This window comes from Trichechus manatus, unplaced genomic scaffold (assembly GCF_000243295.1).
Source record: "Trichechus manatus latirostris isolate Lorelei unplaced genomic scaffold, TriManLat1.0 scaffold00045, whole genome shotgun sequence".
NCBI lineage: Eukaryota > Metazoa > Chordata > Mammalia > Sirenia > Trichechidae > Trichechus > Trichechus manatus.
The window spans coordinates 1309554-1330688 of record NW_004443981.1 but is presented as its reverse complement, the minus strand read 5'-3'; the positions used below and the strand labels follow the sequence as shown (position 1 = coordinate 1330688).

At 37.0% G+C, this 21135-nt stretch overlaps 1 protein-coding gene across 3 annotated transcripts in view; it reads left to right on the top strand.

Moving 5' to 3' along the window:
* Window positions 1-21135, top strand: part of EML5 (EMAP like 5) — a 144108-nt gene that overhangs the window by 35004 nt on the left and 87969 nt on the right. For all 3 annotated transcript variants that reach the window (XM_004376655.2, XM_023731680.1, XM_023731681.1), the window contains exons 5-10: window positions 1103-1288; window positions 2123-2258; window positions 3818-4019; window positions 7585-7722; window positions 17330-17586; window positions 18681-18893. In XM_004376655.2, the coding sequence (XP_004376712.1) occupies window positions 1103-1288; window positions 2123-2258; window positions 3818-4019; window positions 7585-7722; window positions 17330-17586; window positions 18681-18893 (1132 nt within the window). The remainder of the gene's footprint in view (window positions 1-1102; window positions 1289-2122; window positions 2259-3817; window positions 4020-7584; window positions 7723-17329; window positions 17587-18680; window positions 18894-21135) is intronic.

Genomic DNA, 21135 nt, shown 5'->3' with positions numbered 1-21135 from the left:
GGACAGCATTGATCTAGATTTTAGGATGGTGGTTCTTAACCCTCTCTGTATCTCAAAATCCTTTGAATACCTGGGCTTCACTCTCCATGGATTCTGTCTCAGTTGATCTCAGTTGGGGTGCAGGCATCCTCTGTTTTAAAATTTCCCCAAGTGATTCTAATGTGCAGCCAAGTTTGAGAATTAATGATCTAGAAGAAAATAATTGATTCAGATTGGGACTTGCTGAAAAGGAAGAGGACCAGCTATTCTTAGGCATGGAAATTATGGAAGTTTTATGTTTGGAAATCATTTAGGTTTCATTCATAAAAGTACTCAGTTATTTGACTAGATGACTGTAGTAATTTTTAATTCTTTAAGTCTTCAGGTTTTAAAATATAAGTACATAATATTAGTAAACTGTATTTTTAAGTGGCAATTTACTTATTATAAAATTTAATTTATTCTCTGGGCCTAATTTATTTATGCAGAACTATTTAAGTATATTACTACCCTACCCAGTTTTTATTTTTTCTTTCTCTATCTGCCAGTGATTAAAGTTTACCTGAACCCATATAATAGAGCAAAAACAGTGATTATGAAGATTTATGTTTGACTTCCCTATCTTCTCCCAAGAATGAACAAATCATCCCAAATGGCTCTATCTTATTTTTAAGCTTTACAAGCAAAGCAATTGCTCAGCTTTGAAAACAAGTGAGAGCAACATTCTAGGCTTTTAAAAAATTATTATTTATTTTTTAACATGTTTACTACCTCCATCAAAGATTAGACGTTAGATTTGGTCCTTTTTCCTCTTAGTGTATGGTGTCTTCGTTTTCATTGCTAACCCATTCCCAACTGTTTTTCCTGTCTAATGTAGATTTTTTTCCACAGAAACCGTAGCCCTCTTATCCTTATAGATAGGGATTGAAACCAGTGGCTTATCTGCTATAGCATAGCTATGGACAACATTAGGATGAGGATGTGAACATTCAATGCTATTATATCATAAGGGAATTTATTAGGTAATTTCTAGTCTACTCTAATAGAGCATTAAGTAATAGAAATGTTTTATTCTCTTTTATGAGCCTTCTTTGGTAATTTGATAATACTGTGTGCTTTTTAGTTCTGGAGTTTATGTGGAAATGCTCTGACCCCAAAACGAGGTGTCTTTGGTAAAACTGGTGACCTTCAGACAATACTGTGCCTAGCCTGTGCGAAGGATGAATTAACATATTCTGGTGCACTCAATGGAGATATATATGTTTGGAAAGGAATCAATCTTATACGAACAATACAAGGAGCCCATACTGTAAGTATATTTAAATATTTTAAACACTTTTAAATCTTAACTACTTACCTTCTTGTCTTAAAACAACAGGTTGCATAATATAGCATACTGTTTTTAATCAATTCATTTCTTGAAATATAGTATTTGAACTGAATTAATTTGCCTATTTGTTTTCAAGATTTTAATGTATACAATTAGACACACAGACATATATTAAATTAGTTTAATAATATTTTGGTAAAACCATTGCTTTAGCATGGTAAGTTTCTCAAAGTAGTGCTGGAAAAAAAAACTTGAATTCAACTAAAAATATTCTAGATTAACTACAGTAGACTAAAGCTAGTGCCTCTTGAGTCTAATTTACCAGTGGGAAATAATTTTGGGACAGTTCTAGAAAAAATGTGACTTTTTTTTTAATAACATTGATTCATTCAGTGAGTGGCAGAGGGATTTAATTTTTGTACTTCATGAGATTTTTATATAAATGAGTTATCAAATTAAGAAGATCCATTGTTAAAGCCTTTTAGGGTTTTTTTTTTTTTTTTCCTTCTTGATAGCAATTGGATCCTTCACAAAGTGAAGAAAGCTTGATAGCATAGAACTGCTAATACATTGTTAGCAATAAGATCTTCAAGTAGCAGAGTCTTGACTGCAGCAGGTTAGGTTTTGATTTGGTCACGACGTGTTAAGTTTCTGTATACGTAGAGATTTATTTCTAGATTTTTGTTTTTGCTTTCTGATATATTTGTTTATACCTATGTCATATAAAAATCCTTTTAAATGGATTTCCAACTTCATATAGTAGATTTTCTTAAAAAACATATGTTGTTAAATTAATATTTTATTTCCTCTCAGGCAGGAATTTTTAGCATGAACGCTTGTGAAGAAGGCTTTGCTACTGGTGGCAGAGATGGTTGTATTCGTCTTTGGGATTTAACTTTTAAACCAATTACTGTGATTGATCTCAGGGAAACAGACCAGGGATACAAAGGTAATAAGAAAAGAAATGTGTTATGACTAAGCAAACTCTAAATGTGCTGAGGATTGTCTCTGTCTTTCAGTAAACATAAATGTGTGTTTTGTAAATATAACTATAAATGAGACAACATTTGTCCCTTCATACTGTATACACCTAATTGAAATCCTTCCATTAGAGAAATTTTGCCTAAAGGGAATCTTTGTTTACAATTTTATTATAATGGGACCTCAGAGAGATGTTACAGGTACTTACTCTGATCATGTGGAGTTTTGGAAATATTTTACTGTTAGAATGCTAACTGTAACTACGTATCTATGCTATCGAGTCGATTCCGACTCATAACAACTCTGTAGGACAGAGTACGGTCTGCCCCATAGGGTTTCCAAGGCTATAATCTTTACAGGAGCAGACTGCCACATCTTTCTTCTGCGGAGAAGCTGGTGGGTTCGAACCACCATCCTTTCTGTTAGCAACCAAGCACTTAACTGTGCCGCCAAGGCTCCTTATTTAGCAAATAAGCAGTCGTAAATAAAGTGTGTTGGAAGTTGGGGAAACTTTTGTTCATAGTCATTCAAATGAGTGTGTTTTTCCTTCATCCAGATTTGACAGCAATTGGGGAATATTTTTTTTTTTCTTTCAGGGCTTTTTAAAAATTGATGTAATAAGGCGGGATCTTTTACTATAGAAATTAACAAGTTATTCATTAGTGTGGCATTGTATTACAAAAGTAACACTGGAAGTGTTTAAACCTTATTAACACTCATTTGTGTTTAAACCATATTGCAGTCACTTACTAGGTGTGTGACCTTACTTAAGCTTATCTGTAAAATGAGAATAATAGTTCCCATCTCATAAGATTAAATGAGTTGATGTAGTAAAATGTTTAGAAGAGTGTCACATAATAAGTATCCAGTAAGTGTTAACTAGTATTCTATTTTCATTAGTTTTACTGAACATTATTATGCTCTAAAGTTTACAAAATAATTTGGCACTTTTTCATATTTGATTCTCACAACATTGTGAAGTACACAGTACCTTTATATTAGCCCTATTATTTTACACGTAAGAAAAATGAGAAAAACAAGCTTTTCCAATGTTACCAAAGGGATTGTCTGGTATACGGAGCAGGTAAAAGTTTCTCTTCTCAATTATTTTTTAGCAAATTGTAGAACTGAAATATAGACAAGTGAAAGAAAAGTCTGTTATTACAAGAGAAAAATAATTCATTACAATTCTATAAAGGTAGTTCCTGAGTAATTACTTATTGAATGATGCAGGCTGTTAATAAGACTTTGGCCGAGGAAGTGGCTAGGCTGTAGCTGAAGTTGTTTTAACAAGGAAGAAGGGAGAAGAGTGTATGTCTTGAAGGGTGGGTGGAAATCAGATGTATGATAAGAGAGATAACATTCCACATAGAAAACAATATGGAGAATTGAAAGTGTGAATGTGGAACAAGGACTTGCACATGTCTTTTGTCTAGTATCTCAGGTATAGAAGGTACAAAAATTAATATCAATTTAGGCAGATTGGTATTATAGCATTGATGTTAAATACAATTCACTTTTGACTAGGTTTGTCTGTGAGGAGTGTTTGTTGGCGAGGTGACCACATTCTAGTTGGAACACAGGACAGTGAAATTTTTGAAATTGTGGTACATGAAAGAAATAAACCTTTCCTGATTATGCAAGGACACTGTGAAGGTGAACTTTGGGCACTTGCTGTCCATCCTACTAAACCTTTGGCTGTGACTGGAAGTGATGATCGTTCTGTCAGGTAAGCACAATTATAAAGTAGTTCTGTAGGCTAGAGTTTATCCTTAGATAAACATAAAGAGAAAAAATAGATTAAAAAAATACTTAAATTGAGATTTTATCAGTTTATGGTACAACAAGCCTTTCTTTTGAGACTCCTCTAAGGGACTTTGAACCACCAACCTTTTGGTTAGTAGCCCGGTGCTTAACCATTTGCACCACGCAGGGACTCCTACATATATAGATTAGGCTAAGAAAAGATATCCACTGCAAATTTGTGCGGGAAAGAATATCTAGCTTCTGAACAACAGCTTGATGTTAATTGTTATTCGAACAACATTAGTTGATGTCCAAGTGACTTTACCACAGTGTAAGTTCCACATATAAGTGCTGCATTTGCCTTGTTTTCCGGTGTTGTAGAGAAAAACTTGGAACGCTGTTTCAAGTTAAAACAGAGAACTTTGTTAAGGGTTTAAAACAATTGCAACTGGGGAGGCACACTGCCCATTGAAAATGGAGCCAGGTAGTCCCAGGGCAGTTTTGTGATATAGGTATTCTTATGGGGTAAAAAGAGGAACCAAACCATAGGGAGGGCAATTACAGGCAAATCAATGAATATTGTAATAATCACACTCTGATTCCTTACTGATTATTAATAATATAGTTAGTGATTACAGATAAAGTATGCTTAGATGCTTACATGTATTTTCTTTGACTATCTTGCAGCAATATCTTGTTGGCACCAGCACCCAGACAGCACTCTTCCTGAGTACATTTATTTTGAGGAGGACAGCTGGTCACTTGGTTAAGACCCCTCAGGGCATATGGTTTCACATCCTGGTTTTGGCCACTGAGGAAAAACATGCTTTTGTCAAAAAACATAGCTGTTGATCTAGAAATCCAGATTAATAGATAGCATGATCAGCATATTATGCCTCTCTCAGTGACTGCACTGAAAGTTATCTTTTCCTGAGACACTTGTGTGTTGGAAGTATTGTGATTAGTGTTTAGTCTGGTAATACCAACATATGTTTTTATTCTTGTAGCAGCTATAGTGTCGTTGCATAATAAACACAGTGCTTTGCTATCTAATTCAGTCACATTGTGCCTTAAAAGTATGTCATTTGAAGTCCACTTGTCTCTCTCTTTTTTTTCTCTTGTTTTGACATGATTTATAAACACTGGTAATAAATAATAATAAAGGTTGCAGGATAATGATATACGTGGCTCTTGAAAATCTGTCAGGTTATAACCGTGTCACTGCAGTTTGTTTTGAGCTGAGCAGCAGTGCAAAGTGATGTGAATGTCACATACCATTTCTTTTGCAGCTACTCAAATTTGCTTCTGAAATCAGCCATTAATTGTTGTTGTTAGCTGCCATTGAGTCAGCCCCCGACTCATGGTGACCCTGTGTGTGCAGAGTAGAACTGTGCTCCATAGGGTTTTCTTAGCTGTAATCTTTACAGAAGCAGTTTGCCAGGCCTGTCTTCCTTTGAGCTTCCGGGTCAGTTTGAACCGCCAACCTTTAGTTTAGTAGCCAGTCACAAAACGCTTGTGTTACCCAAGCTTCTGAAATCAGCCATAGACAATATGTAAACAAATGAGTGTGGTTGTGTTCCAGTAAAACTTTATGGACACTGAAGTTTGAATTTCATATAATTTTAGTGTATTGAAATTGTATCCTTCTTTTAATTTTTTTTCCAACCATTTAAAAATGTAGATACCATTCTTAGCTCACAGACTATACAAAAAACAGGCGACTGACCAGCTTTGACCCAAGGACTATAGTTTGCCAACCCCTATGGTAGTCTTTAGCAGATATCATGCGTGGTGTTGAAATATGCATTAAAATGTTTCATTTGAGATTAGGAAGAAGTCACTGAAGCCTACTTTCACCATTCTCTTCAGTCTTTGTCAGCACAGTAAGGCCAAAAAGATGTGTGTTTGTGTGTGTGTATGTATGTCTGTTTTTATGAAAGGAAGAAACAACTGTCATTTGCAGGTGGTATGATTGTGTATGTAGAAAATCCAAAGGAAAATACAGATAAATTATTGGAATTAAAAAGAGTTTAGCAAATTTTCTTGATGTAAAAGAACATTTTTCCTGTAAGCCAGCAACAAACAGGAAATACAAAACTTTAAAAGATACAGTTATAATAGCTTTTTCAAAATCTCCTTTGTTTTTCGGAGCTTTTTCTAATCTCCTAGGATAGATGCTTATTCATTAAATCATACCCTTTCTTTTATAATATGTGCATTTAAGGCTCCTAAAAGTTCCCTCAAAGTGCTGTTTCAACTATAATCCCACAAGTTACTTTTAATAGACTATTTTTTAGAGCAGTTTCAGGTTGGCAGAAAAGTGGCACAGAAATCTTTCTTTTGTAGCGCAGTGACAGTACAGAGAGTTCCCATGTATCTCTTTCCCCCTGTACACTGTTTCTCCTATTACATCTTGCATTAGTGTGGTACATTTGTTAAAATTAATGAGCCAAAATTAATACATTCTTATTAACTAAAGTCCATAGTTTGCATTAGGGTTCACTCTTTGTTTTATGGGTTTTGACAAATACAGTCATGTATCCACCAGTACAGTATCCTGCAGAATATTTTCACTATTCTGAAATGCCCTGTGATCTACCTATTAATCCCTCTCCACCTCCCCCGAACTTTTGTCAGCTACTAATCTTTCTACCATCTCTATAGTTTTGCCTTTTCCAGCATGCCATATAGTTGGAAATCATACAGTGTATAGTTTTTTCAGACTCATTTCTGTCAGTTAGCAATTTATGGTTCCTCCAAGTCTTTTTGTGTAGCTCATTTCTTTTTTTAAATTTTTTACCGTACGAACATTTATACATACATTGTTATGTGACCCTAATTGCTCTCCCCATACAGTGACAGCACACTCCTCCTTTCCACCCCTGATTCCCCATGTCCATTCAACCAGCCCCTAACCCTGTTTGCCTTCCCATCTCACCTCCAGACAGAAGCTTTCTGTTCATTTCTTTTTATCAATGAATAATACTCCATTGTATGGATGTACCAGTTTGTTTGTCCATTCACCTATTGAAAGACATCTTGATTGCTTCCAGTTTTTGCCATGTAAGAGTAAAGCTGCCATAAACATTTGTGTGCAGGTTTTTGTGTGGACATAAGTTTTCAACTTAAATATCAAGCAGCACAATTACTAGATGTTTAGCTTTGTAAGAAACTGCCAGACTGTCTCCCAAAGTGCCTGTACTATTTTGCATTCCCATTAGTAGTGAATGGGAGTTCTTGTGGCTCCACAACCTCATCAGTATTTGGTGTTGTCAGTTTTTGGATTTTAGCCATTCTAATGTGTTTGTTGTGGGATCTCATTATAGTGTTAACTTGCAATTCCCTAATAACATATGATGTTGAGCTTCTTTTCATATGCTTATTTGCCATCTGTCCAGATCTTTTGCCCAATTGGGTTGTTTGTTTTCTTATTTTTGAGTTTTAAGAGTTTTTTGGTGTATATTTTGGATACGAGCTTTTATCAGATACGTGTTTTGCAGTATTATCTCCCAATTTGTTGCTTGTCTTTTCATTCTCAAATGTTACAGGATATGGAGCCTAGTAGATCATGCATTAATAGCTAGGTGTAATATGGAAGAACCAATTCGCTGTGCAGCTGTAAATGCAGATGGAATTCATCTTGCTCTTGGAATGAAGGATGGCTCATTCACCGTACTTCGAGTAAGGTATGATATTAGGATAGAAATAGAAACATAGAGTAATTTTCTGTTAAACGAGATAAAATATGTACTACTCATTATTTTATCCATTTCCTTTATTCTTCCCCCTTCTTATTAATACATATTTCAGATATTAGTTTCATGAAATATAAAAATGTATTTATAAAAATAGCTTTGTCAGAAAATTATGTAAACTTAACAACATTGCTTTGATTTTGGAGGCTTAAGAATGCTTTGTAGATTAAAGGCTTAAATTTTGAACTGTAAATTTGGGTCCCAACTTCCATTCCTTGCTATTACTGATTTTCAGTAATGGTCCTCTGCTGTCAATGGAATGGATGATGAAGCTTTTAAAAATGACCAAATGGTTTTGTCTTTTTGGTTTTTTCTTTGTAGGTTTATGCTTTGAAAAAAATGCCCACATCTTTCCTTTTTGGGGGGCAATTAGAAAAGTTTAAATATTTGTTAAACAGTTAACATCTTGTGTTGAATTATAGGTACAGTGTATTCAACTGAATTCTACATAGCAGTAAAATTTTGCCATAGATCCATATGTGTTCACAAGGATAGATATTTATGAAATCTTTCTCTCTAGCTCAGTGAATGGTAGGACCGTTCACCCAATTGCCCAGTCCAGAAACCATTTATTCATTTCTTTCTTTTGCCTCCCTTGTCTAGTTGATCACAGAGTTCTGGAACACCTAGTTCCTGAATAGCTCCCAAATTAATCTATTCCCTTCATTCTCACTATTGTAATCTTATATAGGCTTCTATTATCTCTTAACTGGGGTGGTGGAACAGCCTCTTAACTGGTCTCCCTTACCTTCTGTTTTGCTTCCGTCAAGACTTTTTATTACTCTGTAGTTATAGTGATTCTTTATAAAAGCACATTTGATCACATCCCTCCTCTTTCCAAAGTATGACAAAGTATGCACTGTCCTTAGGATGGCATTCATAATCCTTGACATGACCTGTAGTGCCCATCTCTCCAGCCTCAGTCTCTGAGATCGTATCTCAGTCTCTTTCTTTCAGCTATACAAAACATCTTGCATTTCTTCAGACACACCATCTTCTATACATGCTGACTTCTCTTTCTGGGACAGGTTTTTGCAGTGAGATATGCTGAGATTTTTCTCTTAAACAGATTTTTTTTAACTGCATTTTAACTATATAAATTTTGAATATTAATTAAGGGTTTTTCCAGAGTCCTATAAATATGTTATATTGCCAAAACAGCATCATAAACTAAGATGACTGAGATGAAAGACTATAAAATCTCCCTGTTAGGCTGTCAGCACTTTTATAATTCTGCATTGATTTGGTTTTTTATAGTTTGTCTGTCACACCTCTTGAGAATAGTAATCCCAAAAATTGTTTCCTGCATCTAAGATACTCCACTGATCTCACCCCTTCGGGAGAAAGGGAGAATGAAGAAAACTAAAGATACAACAGAAAGATTAGTCCGAAGGACTAATGGACCACATCTACCACGGCCACCACCATACTGAGTCCAGTACAAGTAGATGGTGCCTGGCTACTACGATTGACTGCCCTGCCAGGGATCGCAACAGAGAGCCCCAGACAGAGCTGGAGAAAAACATAGAACAAAATTCTAACTCACAAAAAAGACCAGACTTACTGGCCTGATGGAGACTCGAGAAACCTCAAGAGTATGTCCCCCGGACACCCTTTTAGCTCAGTAATGAATGACCTTTCAGCCAAAGATTAGACAGACCCATAAAAATGAGACTAATGGGGCACAACAGCCCAGGGACAAGGACTAGAACGCAGGAGGGGACAGGAAAGCTGGTAGTAGGGAACTCAAGGTTGAGAAGGGAGAGTATTGACATGTTGCGGGGTTGTTAACCAATGTCATAAAACAGTATGTGTACCAGCTGTTTAATGAGAAGCTAGTTTGTTCTGTAAGCCTTCATGTAAATTATAATAAAAAAGAAGTTGTTTCCTGGCTTTAAAAAAGAAACTCTTGGTATTATTGTCCATTATTTTTTCACATCAACTTTTTTCTGCTCCCCGCCCCTGTCCCCCAGCAGAGCATCATTAAAATATGCTCCTATATTGCCTATCTTAAATTTCCTATTTTGAACCTAAGTCCCTTTTTAGTTGTATCACATTTCTACTCTCCTCCCTTTCATGGTAAAATTCTCAAAAATTTGTCTAAATTTATTGGCTCTCCTTCTTCCAATTAACTCACCATTTTTTTACCTCCATTCCAGTATGGCTTTTGCCTTCATGTTTACATTGAAAAGCCTTCACCATAGCACCCTGTGTCTCCAAAGCCTGGGAGCATGTGTCTGTCAGTTTTCATCTAACTTAATTCCCAGTAGTATTTGACCTTCTTAACCACTTGCTTATTCTGGAAACATTCTCTTCCTTGGCTTTTATGTGTTAACCTTCTGTTTTCAGCTTATTTCTCTGGCCCCATTTTCTCTATAGGCTAATTATCTTCTACCCAGACAGTAAATGTTGGAGTTCCTCAAAGATCAGACCTAGGTTTTCTCCCTTTTCACTCTGTATCTTCTCCCTAGGTAGTCTCATCCTGCCCTTGGCTTCATTTTCCACCATAGCCTGAGGATCCCAAGAGCAAAGCTCCAGCCTGATCGCTCCTCTAAACTCCAGCTGTGTGTATCCATTTGTTTACTGAACATTAATTGGATGTCTCAAAAGGCCTCTCCAACTCAGCGTGTCCAGAACTGCACTTCTTTTCTCCCTCCCAAACTGATCTTCTGCTGTGGGCCCTGTCCTAGTGAATGGCATCATTGTCCATTCTCTTGCACAAGCCAGAAACTTAGGAATTATCCTAGTATCTCTCTCTCCCTAACCCAGCATTGCTAATTTATCACCACATCCTGTTGATTTTGCCTGCCTGATGAATTTTCTGGGAGCTTTTTAATTAAGGTTTGTGAATAAGACTAGAACCGCAATGTCTTTAACATATACTACATATTATGTAGTATGTTACATACTATCGTACTTTATATATAATATATAATAGTGTGTATTTCTCATCAGTTCACTTCTTTCTGAAGTCTGAGCAAACACTATCTGCAGTAGCCTTCTAATTGGTCGTGATTCTATTCTTAGACACCTACAATTTGACTTTTACCTTGAAATTAGGTTAGTGATCTGATTGATACTTCCTACCCTAGCTTAAACTCACAAATTAAACTCAAAATTTTAGTAAGACGTATGGAGCCTGTCTTAGTTATCTAATGCTGCTATGACAGAAATACCACAAGTGGATGGCTTTAACAAACAGAAATTTCTTCTTTCACAGTCTCAGAGGCTATAAGTCCAAATTCAGTGTGCCAGCTCAAGGAGAAGGCTTTCTCTCTCTGTCAGCCTTGGGGGAAGGTCCTTGTCATTAATCTTCCCCTGGTTGAGGAGCTTCTCAGTGCAGGGACCCTGGGTCCAAAGGATGCTCTGTGCTCCCAGTGCTTCTGTCTTGGTGGTATGAGGTCCCCCTGTCTCTCTGCTCACTTCTCTCTTTTATATCTCAAAAGAGATTGACTTAAGACACAACCTAATCTTCTAGATTGAGTCCTGCATCATTAACATAAGTGCCAATAATCCCACATCATTAACGTCATAGAGGTAGGATTTACAACACATAGAAAAATCACGTGAGATGACGGAATGATGGGCAATCAAACAATACTGGGAATCATGGCCTAGCCACGCTGATGCACATGTTTGGAAGGCACAATTCAATGCATAACAGGGCCTTCCATGATTTTTCTTCAACCACCCTCAGTGGACTCATCTCCCACCAAAGCCCCCTTTGCTTTTGTCAGTATATCCATACTGACCTTCTCAAACTGAACTTGAATACTTCTTGCTGCCATCAACTCTTTGACATATTGCTATCTCTGCTGGAACGTGGACCCTTTAAATCCCAGTTCTTGTCTTTGCTAAGTCCAGTTCATACCTCAGATTGGAATTTAAACGTCACTTCCTTTGGTATGCCTCCTCTGATTCTCTTGGCTAGGCATGATTCCTCTATTTTATGCTCTCATCAACACTGTATCCCTTTTCTTCCATGATGTGTTAAAAAGTGTTAATGTACAACTATTCCCAGGCTTTTGCGCCCTCTGCTTCTTAAACTATAGAATTTAAATAACAGTTTCCCAGGAGACTTATTTTATTGACTCTCCTTTGTATATGACTTTTCGTTTATCCCTAGCTGCTCTTAAAATTCTGTTTTTGGTTTAGGCAAGTTTGATTATGTCTTGGTGACTTTCTTTTGGGATCTACCTTATGTGGAGTTCAATGAGCATCTTGGATAGATATCTTCTCATCTTTCACGATAATCAGGAAGGTTTTCTGCCAACAGATCTTCAGTTCTCTGTATTTTCTGTTATCCTCCCCTGTTCTGGTACTCCAGCCACTCATAGGTTCTTCCTCTTGATAGAATCCCATATAATTTTTAGGGTTTCTTCATTTTTTTTAATCCTTTTATCCAATTTTTCCTCAAATAAGTTGGTGTCAGGTGCTTTATCTTCAGTCTCACTAATTCTGACTTCTGTTGCCTCAGTTCTGCTGCTGTGACTTTCTATTGAGTTGTCTAATTCTGAAATTTTATTGTTAATCTTATGGATTTCTGATTGCTGTCTCTGTGGATTCTTGCAGCCTGTTAAATTTGTCATTATGCTCTTCTCTAATCTTTTTAATTTCCTCCATTGCATGTTCTGAGTTTTGCTTAATTTCCTTCCTAATATCTTGAAGGGTTCTATATATTAATCTTTTGTATTCTGCCTCCAGTAATTCCAAGAAATTTTCCTCCTTTGGAAAATTTCTAGATTCTTTATTTTGGGAGCTTGCTGAAGCCATCATGGACTGCCACTTTATGTGATTTTATATTGGCTGTTGTCTCTGAGCCATCAGTGAGTTATTATATTTATTTTATGTTTGCTTACTGTGTCCTAGCTTCTTGTTTTGTTTTGTTTTGATATGCCCAGATAGGGTGCTCATGTGAGCTAGCTCAGTCACCAATACCCCTGAAGTTCCAGTGTCCTGCCCCCAGGTGGCTAGACCTGCCACTAAGTACGTGAAGCCAGGAGTCTGCCCGCTCCCCCTGTATGGATTCAGCTCAGGTATCCAGGTAGTTGGCCACCAAGTATGTGGTTCAGGCTCTCACCTACAGTTCTAGACAGGCATGGGTGATTGGTGTAGGCACAGGCATCCGGCTGCAGCAGGGGGACACAGGCTGAGCAACGCAGGGGGCTGATGACCACCCCCGAGTGTCCAGGAGGAAGGCATGTCCCTGTTCCCTAGAGCGCATAGGTGGTTGGCAGCCAGATAGTGAGCACCCAATGCTATTGGCTGTAAGGACTAGGGGACATCTCTTATTCTTGGGCCCCTGTAGCAGGTGGCTAGGTGGTGCGGGTGGAGCCACCAGTCCTCAGGCCCCAATGTGGGTAGGTGAAGACCCTGCTTAATGGGCAAAACAGTGTCAAATGTCATGTAACCTACCACTTCACAGCTGAAGTTGAAGTCAGACTTCAGGTATATATACTGTTGTACTGCTGTAATGAGGGCATATGCTGTTGAAATGGGCCCACACAAGTCTATGCAGGGGAAGAGGCACTCAGAGTCCGTGGATCCCTTATGCCTGTGCCTAGACAAAGGAGCTGTGCCTACCCTGAGTTCCTGGCTTAGGGGAGCCAGCAGATTATTTTTTCCTATTTGTTAATTTGTTTACTCTCCAAGGCAGGGAGAATGGCTCAGGGCGCATGTCGGATCCTACTTCTGGCCCAGGGGACTTGGCAATTGCTGAAGCCGGTCCGGGACCCAGTGCAGAGCAGGGAGCGGGGAGGTAAATGGGAGAGAGGTTTTTCCCTAAGTGGGGGTGTTTCTGATCTGCGCAGTAGGCCAGGCGCAAGTACTTATCTTTCACTGATCGAGGGCTGCTCCTCACTGGTTCTGGATGGCCGAGTAGACTCTCCGTCGCTGGGTCTCTCCCAGTGCGGAAGATGCCTCCCGAATGCCGCTGCTTGCCTGCCTCACCACTCACCCCCAAGCTGATCTGGGCTGAAGGGCTCAGGCTCTCACCAGGTCAGGTCTGGAAACTCCTCACTGCTTCCAAACTGAGGAGACATTTTAGAGTTTTTTTTAATTGAGAAATTTTCATTTAATAGTCTTCTTTCCTCAAAATTTGTCAGAGAAACTTATTATTGAGAGAGGATAGTCATATAATTCATAATGTTGACATAGCAATATTCTACATGCTATAAGACCAATCAGAGCCCTGGTGGCACAGTAGTTAAGAGCTCGGCTGCTAACCAAAAGGTCAGCAGTTCGAATCTACTAGCTGCTCCTTGGAAATCTTATGGGGCAGTTCTCCTCTGTCCTGTAGGGTTGCTTTGAGTCAGAATCAACTCAAGGGCAACGGGTTTGGTTTTTGGTAGACCAATCAGCCAGTCAAAATCTTTCTCCATCAGTACTGGTTTCTACTGTATGAGTGTGTGTGTGTGTTGGGGGTTGGGGGGCATGGTGGCAGAAAGCAAGAGACAACCTGGGACATAAGACATTTCTCTGGTTAACTAGAACAAAAAAGCTGTGAAAAATACGCACGTAATTCTAATGAATTTCCCAGGAGCTTTTTAGTTAATGTTTGTGAATAAGATTGGAATTATAGTATCTTTAATAAGGGAGGCATAAAAAGTAAAAGCTATCAAGCAGTGCCTTAAATGTTTTCTTGAACATCTTGCCCCATTTAGATATAGATGGATGGATAGATAGGGAGCAAAGGGAAATTAGATGCATGAATTTAATTATAGCTTAAAGCATAGAATCACTGGGAAAGGTAGAGATAGCTACACGAGGCTATGCTGAGGAAGAGGATGTTGCAAGTTGCAGGGTCTAAGGCAAAAGTAGTTTTGGCCAAGAAAGCTTATAAAAAACAAATACAGAAACTTTAAATATTATGATTCTGGATCTGTCTTGGAGTTCTTTTCTATTTGTAGACTGTATTGTTAGGGTAATTACTAACTACTGTAATTAGTAGACCCCCAGATGTACAGTGGCTCAAACACAATTGAAGATTATTTAGTACTCATGTAATAGAAGTCAGTGGTGGCTTTCCTTCCACAGGTGATTCAAACACCCAGGCTCTTTGTTTTGTTGTAGCTTCACTGCCCCTTAGGCCATTCAGGATATCTACATCTAGCCAACTGAAGGAGCAAGAGTGTATGAAGGGAGTATGTCTGCTTATTAAAAAGCATGAGTTGGAAAAGGCTCACATCATTTCTACTCATGTATCTTTGGCTAGAACTCAGGCACATGGCCAACCTAACTGCAAGGGAGGCTAGGAAATTCAGTCTAGGAAGAAGGGGAAATAAATTTTTGGTGACTTGCTAGCAGTCTCTATCACATATATGGTTTTTTTTTTGTTTTCTTTTAGTTAAGGGGCTCATTTTCATCTCCATCTTTATATGATTAACACCAGGGTAAAATACAAACTCCTTGGCAACATAGTAAAATCCATCACAGATTGTCCTCAGTTTATCTCTTTAACCCATTAGTCACTACTTTCCTACTTCTTGTATGTGCATTTTGTTACCCATTATTCTTCAGACGTGCTGTGTACTTGCATACTTCCCTGCCTTGGCTCATGCTGTGTTGTCTCCCTGGAAAACCTTGCCTCCTGTTTTGTACTTGGCCAACTCCTCAGGTTTTATGCTCAAAGCAGATAGCACTCTTCCTGAGCCCCTTTTTGCCGTTAGTCTATTCTTTATCCTTCTTTCAGTATTTCCTACAGAACTTAACACATGTTTTTTGAGCACGCACCACATTTTATCATGATTATTTTATATCCATCTCCCACAGAAGAAGGTGAGTTCGTGTTTGTATCTCTAGTGGCTGGAAACAAAGTAAGAACTCAGTAAGTAGTGTTGAAAGAAATTTGAATCTGATTGCTCTAAATTGTGCATTTGAAAACTATAAAGATATTTGGAAACATCCACTTACTGTTGTGTTTTTTAAATTATCTACTCAGAACGTTTCAGATGACTGATGTAAAATTTATATTGAAAAAAAATCCATGACACTAAATGAAAATAGGAATTCTTATTCCCTCCCTGTCTCTCTCGCTCTCCTGCTTCTCCTCTCTCCCTCCTCTTTTGTCTCCACTACTTTGGAAACTCAGTGGCATTTAACTAAATGTTTATCCATTTTTATGGCTGTACCAATACCTGTATTATTTTGGAAACTCAATTATAGAGTGTCATTGAAAAAATGTTTAGTTTCAGTGGTTGGTATGGTACTTAATTGAGAGGAATTTGGATTCTATTTTTAAAAGTCAGAAGTTAAAAAAGCCAGAGGTTAAAATGATAATAATACATGTGAATATACATCTTTATATAGCTTAATATTGTTGTTGTTAGATGACATTGAGTCAGTTCCAACTCATAGTGACCCCATGTAAAACAGAAGGAAACAGCCTGGTCCTGTGCCATCCTCACAGTTGTTGTTATGCTTTAGCCCATTGTTGCAGCCACTGTGTCAGTCCATCTTGTTGAGGGTCTTCCTCTTTTTTTGTGACACTCTACTTTACCAAGCATGATGTCCTTCTCCAGGGACTGGTCCCTCATGATAACATGTCGCTATCCTCACTTCTAGGGAGGATTCTGGCTATACTACTTCCAAGACAGATTTGTTTCATTCCTTTGGCAGTCCATGGTATATTCAGTATTCTTTGCCAACACCATAATTCAAAGGCATCAGTTGCTTCTTCGATCTTATTATTCATTGCCCAGTTTTTGCATGCATATGAGCTGATTGAAAACACCATGGCTTGGGTCAGGCACACCTTAGTCCTAAAAGTGACATCTTTGCTTTTTAGCACTTTAAAGAGGTCTTTTGCAGCAGATTTGCCCAATGCAGTGCTATATAAAGCTATATAAAATTCAGAGGTTAAAATAAAAATAATACATCTGGCCTGGTCGCACAGTGGTTAAAAGCTCGACTGCTAACCAAAAGGTCAGCAGCTCAAATCCACCAGCAGCTCCTTGGAAACCTTATGAGGCAGTTCTACTATGTCCTGTAGAGTAACTATGAGTAGGAATTGTCTCGACGGCAATCGTTTTTTATATAGCTTTTTATAGTGATAGCTATATAAAGATATATATTCAAATATATTATTGAAGTGTTCTGAATCAATTATTCTTTTCTTTATCTGCTGAATGTAATTTGTACATTTGGCTCATTATAAAAATTTATTTGAAAATTGTAGTATTTATAATTAAGCATTTCTCATAAACTCAGTATTTACAATGAACTTCTTTTTTCATAAAAGTTTGTGACTTTCTTTATTTTGTGACTTCAGAAATTTAGTATGAACCTTAAACTACTCAGAAATAAAGTAATATAGAAACTGAAATTCATCATTTTTCTCTACTTCCAGTATATATCGTCCCCATGTCTGTTAGGTCAAATGATTATTCTGGAATTAATACTACTTGTCTCATTTATATGTATTTTATGGTTTATAAACATTGTTTATAGAGTCTCACAGTCATTTTAGACATATTTGAAAACCAAATTAATTCTGTAATGACTCTTTAAAATATGATCTTATATCTTTTTCCTTTTGCAGAGATATGACGGAAGTTGTACATATTAAAGATAGGAAGGAGGCAATTCATGAGTTAAAATATTCACCAGATGGAACTTACCTCGCTGTTGGGTGCAATGACAGTTCAGTTGATATTTATGGAGTTGCACAGCGCTATAAGAAAGTTGGGGAATGTGTTGGATCACTCAGTTTCATCACTCACCTGGACTGGTCCTCAGACAGTAGATATTTACAGACAAATGATGGAAATGGGAAAAGACTTTTGTATAGAATGCCAGGTAAAATTTTCTGATAAATTATATGTAATTCATAGATTTTTAATGTCTACAGATTATTTTAGAATTTCACTAAAAGCAGCATGTAAGTTACCTTTGACTACAGGAAATCAAAGAAGATCTGAGCTGCTATTTTGGGCATTGTGGTCTTTTCTATAAGGCTACTCTCTTATATTGAAACCCTTTTGGTTGTTAATTAAAACTCTTTTGCTGGGAGGATCTAAGACAGACTTATTTCATGTTAAATTCCATATAGTGTAAGTAGTACAAAGTCCTATTTTATATTAGAAAGTCAAAATATTTTTGTGGGTGGAACTACTTAACTAAATGTAATTGCTACAAATCTGTCACCATTCTTCACTTTGTTGTGGTTGTCTGTAGTCAACTTTGCAAGTATTCACAATATAGCTAGCAAACTAAATTTGAAAAACAGACTTTCTATCAGATATTATAAAAGGAAAAGAATAAAAGCAGAATTATAAAAAAAATTATATCACAGTGAATTAGTCACTATCTTCCAAGAGCTTATTTAATAAGACAAACTACATAATTAAACTAATGCATCTCCCCAAAGGTTTTTCATTAACAATCGGTAATGAAGATTGAGTCCTAAAGTCCTTTTACCTTAGGACTTAATAAGTAAATGTGTTACTCCCCACTTTTTCTTTCTTGGTCTTTCTCAGTTGTTTCTTTTTCCTCAACCATGTTTCTTAGGTGCCCCATTTTAATACTAGATTTGCCACTTTCTCATAGCATTTACCCTTCTTATAACTTACCCTGTTGTGCCTAATCTAGATCATGATTTTAATAGGATTCAGTTTTATTCTCCACATGGGTTAACCTGCTAAGTAAGCCACATCATATTCAAATGTCTGTGTGTCTCATTCAGTATAATTTTTATAGTCGCTTTTTTTTTAAAATGCATTTAATTCTGTCTTCTCCTCACCCAGACTTGCCTATCTATTCATGTATTCTGTTTGAACTGGAATAGGAAGATATTTAAAACTTTGGAGTTAACCATGTTTTAAGTACAGTTTGTACTCGAATAAAAATCACATGAGGTAACTTTTTAAATTAAGACTCTGATTTATTTTTAGGTGGAAAAGAGGTGACAAGTAAAGAAGAAATCAAAGGTGTTCACTGGGCTTCATGGACATGTGTTTCAGGCCTTGAAGTAAATGGAATTTGGCCCAAGTATTCAGATATTAATGATATAAATTCAGTAGATGGAAATTATGTTGGCCAAGTTTTAGTTACAGCTGATGACTATGGAGTTGTAAAATTATTCCGATATCCTTGTTTAAGAAAAGGTATCTTTTCTTTCAAAATATTATCAAATAATACCTCTCTATAAAGGACCTTTAAGATTTTGCAGAAAATTAATCTTGAGATAAATGAGAGGGTTTCATATTTCTAAAAACATGTATACTGATTATTTGGTGAAGGGTTTCATGAAAATAAATGTAATTAGCTGAAGTAATTTTTATTTTTCTAATTAAAAATTATGTTCATATGTTACATTCTATTTTTGTCATGAAATTTTTATTGGGAGATTATTTTTAATACATATACTGTTATGAATATACTGTACCTCTTTCTTTTCAGAGAAATGTTTTCTCCTCACTTCCAGAATTGCTTCATATAGTCACTATACAATGATTATTTTTTTTATGGCTTATTACTTTTAATCAGAGGTATTTTTCTTATATTTTTTCTCGAGAATTCTGAGGAAGTAGGCAACTGTACAAGCTTAGGTCACCTCGTTTCTTGGTTGATTTTTACGTGTGAGTGTGTGTTGCTTAATTCCTTAACATACGTTGTTTTGATGTTTGTTTACTTTCTGTGACAGTGGGATATAAAAAAAATAATGGGTTTAATCATTGTTTTCTACACATTTTTCTGTATTGCCTCTTTGTCTGGCAACTTACCTAAAATGATGGTATTAATCATTCTGTTCATCATTCATTCTATACCATGTTCCATAAACTATTTGAATAAGTTTATATCAAGTCCATAAGTATTAAGATATGAATAGAGAATCAGAACCAGGGGAAATTAAAACAGAAGTACAATATTAAAACCAGATAAACAAAATGACAACAGTCAAACATCAAATTGGATTCTCAGCTTCCTAGAAACCAAAATAAAGCAGGGCACAAAATAGTTTTCATTGTATATTTTTTAAAAAGAAGATGAAGCATACTTACTCCTTAGGAAAAATAAATTTTCTTCCGGGATTTGATTTTCAAAGAGCTCTCACCTATGACATGGGGCTTTATATCAGGGACAGTAAGTGTGTATTCCTAGAGCGTTGACCAACGCAAATGCAGTAATGATTTTCACATAACTTGTGGGAACACATGGAGGACAAGTATGAAAATACTATTTAATAAAAACGATTATGGGAATAGCTGAGGTAATTCAGATATGTAGCATACACCACCACTCGTCTGTCAGTTTGTCGTACTGTGGTGGCTTGCATGTTGCTGTGACGCTGGAAGCTGTGCTACCAGTATGTCAAATACCAGCAGGGTCACTCATGGTGGGCAGGGTTCAGTGGAGCTTATAGACTAAAACAGACTAGTAAGAAGGACCTGGCGGTCTACTTCTCAAAAAATTGGCCAGGGAAAACCTTATGAATAGCAGTGGAACATCATCTCATAGTGCTGGAAGATGAGCCACTCAGATTGGAAGGCACTCAAAATATGACTGGGAAAGAGCTGCCTCCTCAAAGTAGAGTCAACCTTAATGATGTAGATGGAGTAAAGTTTTCGAGACCTTCATTTGCTGATGTGGCACAACTTGAAATGAGAAGAAACAGCTGTAAACATCCATTAATAATCAAAATGTGGAATGTACAAAGTATGAATCTGGGAAAATGGGAAGTCGTAAAAAATGAAGTGGAATGCATGAAGATTGTTATCCTAGGCATTAGTGAGCTGAAATGGAGTTGAATTGGCCATTTTGAATTGGACAGTCATATGGTCTACTATGCCAAGTGTCATGGATTGAATTGTGTCCCCCAAAAATATCTGTCAACTTGGCTAGGCCATGATTCCCAGTACTGTGTGATTGTCTACCATTTTGTCATCTGATGTGATTTTCCCAGTGTGTTGTAAATCCTGTCTCTATGATGTTAATGAGATGGGATTAGCGGCAGTTATGTTAATGAGGCCAGACTTAATCTACAAGATTAGGTTGTATCTTAAGTCAGTCTCTTCTGAAATATAAAAGAGAGAAGCAACAAAGATTGTTAGATTTTGTGTGCGAACTTTTTCATGGTTACCAGGGATGGGGTGGGGGGGAATACTAAATAGATAATAGATAAGTGGTATCTTGGGTGAAGGGTCAGACAGTACACAATACAGGAGAAGCTAGCACAATTTGTACTAGGAAAGGTCATGGAAGCCTCACAGACACATCCAAACTCCCTGAGGGACTGAATTGCTGAGCGGAGGGCTCTGGGGACCATGGTCTCGGGGAACATCTAGCTCAATTGGCATGACACATCTTGTAAAGACAATGCTCTACATTCTACCTTGGTGAGTAGTG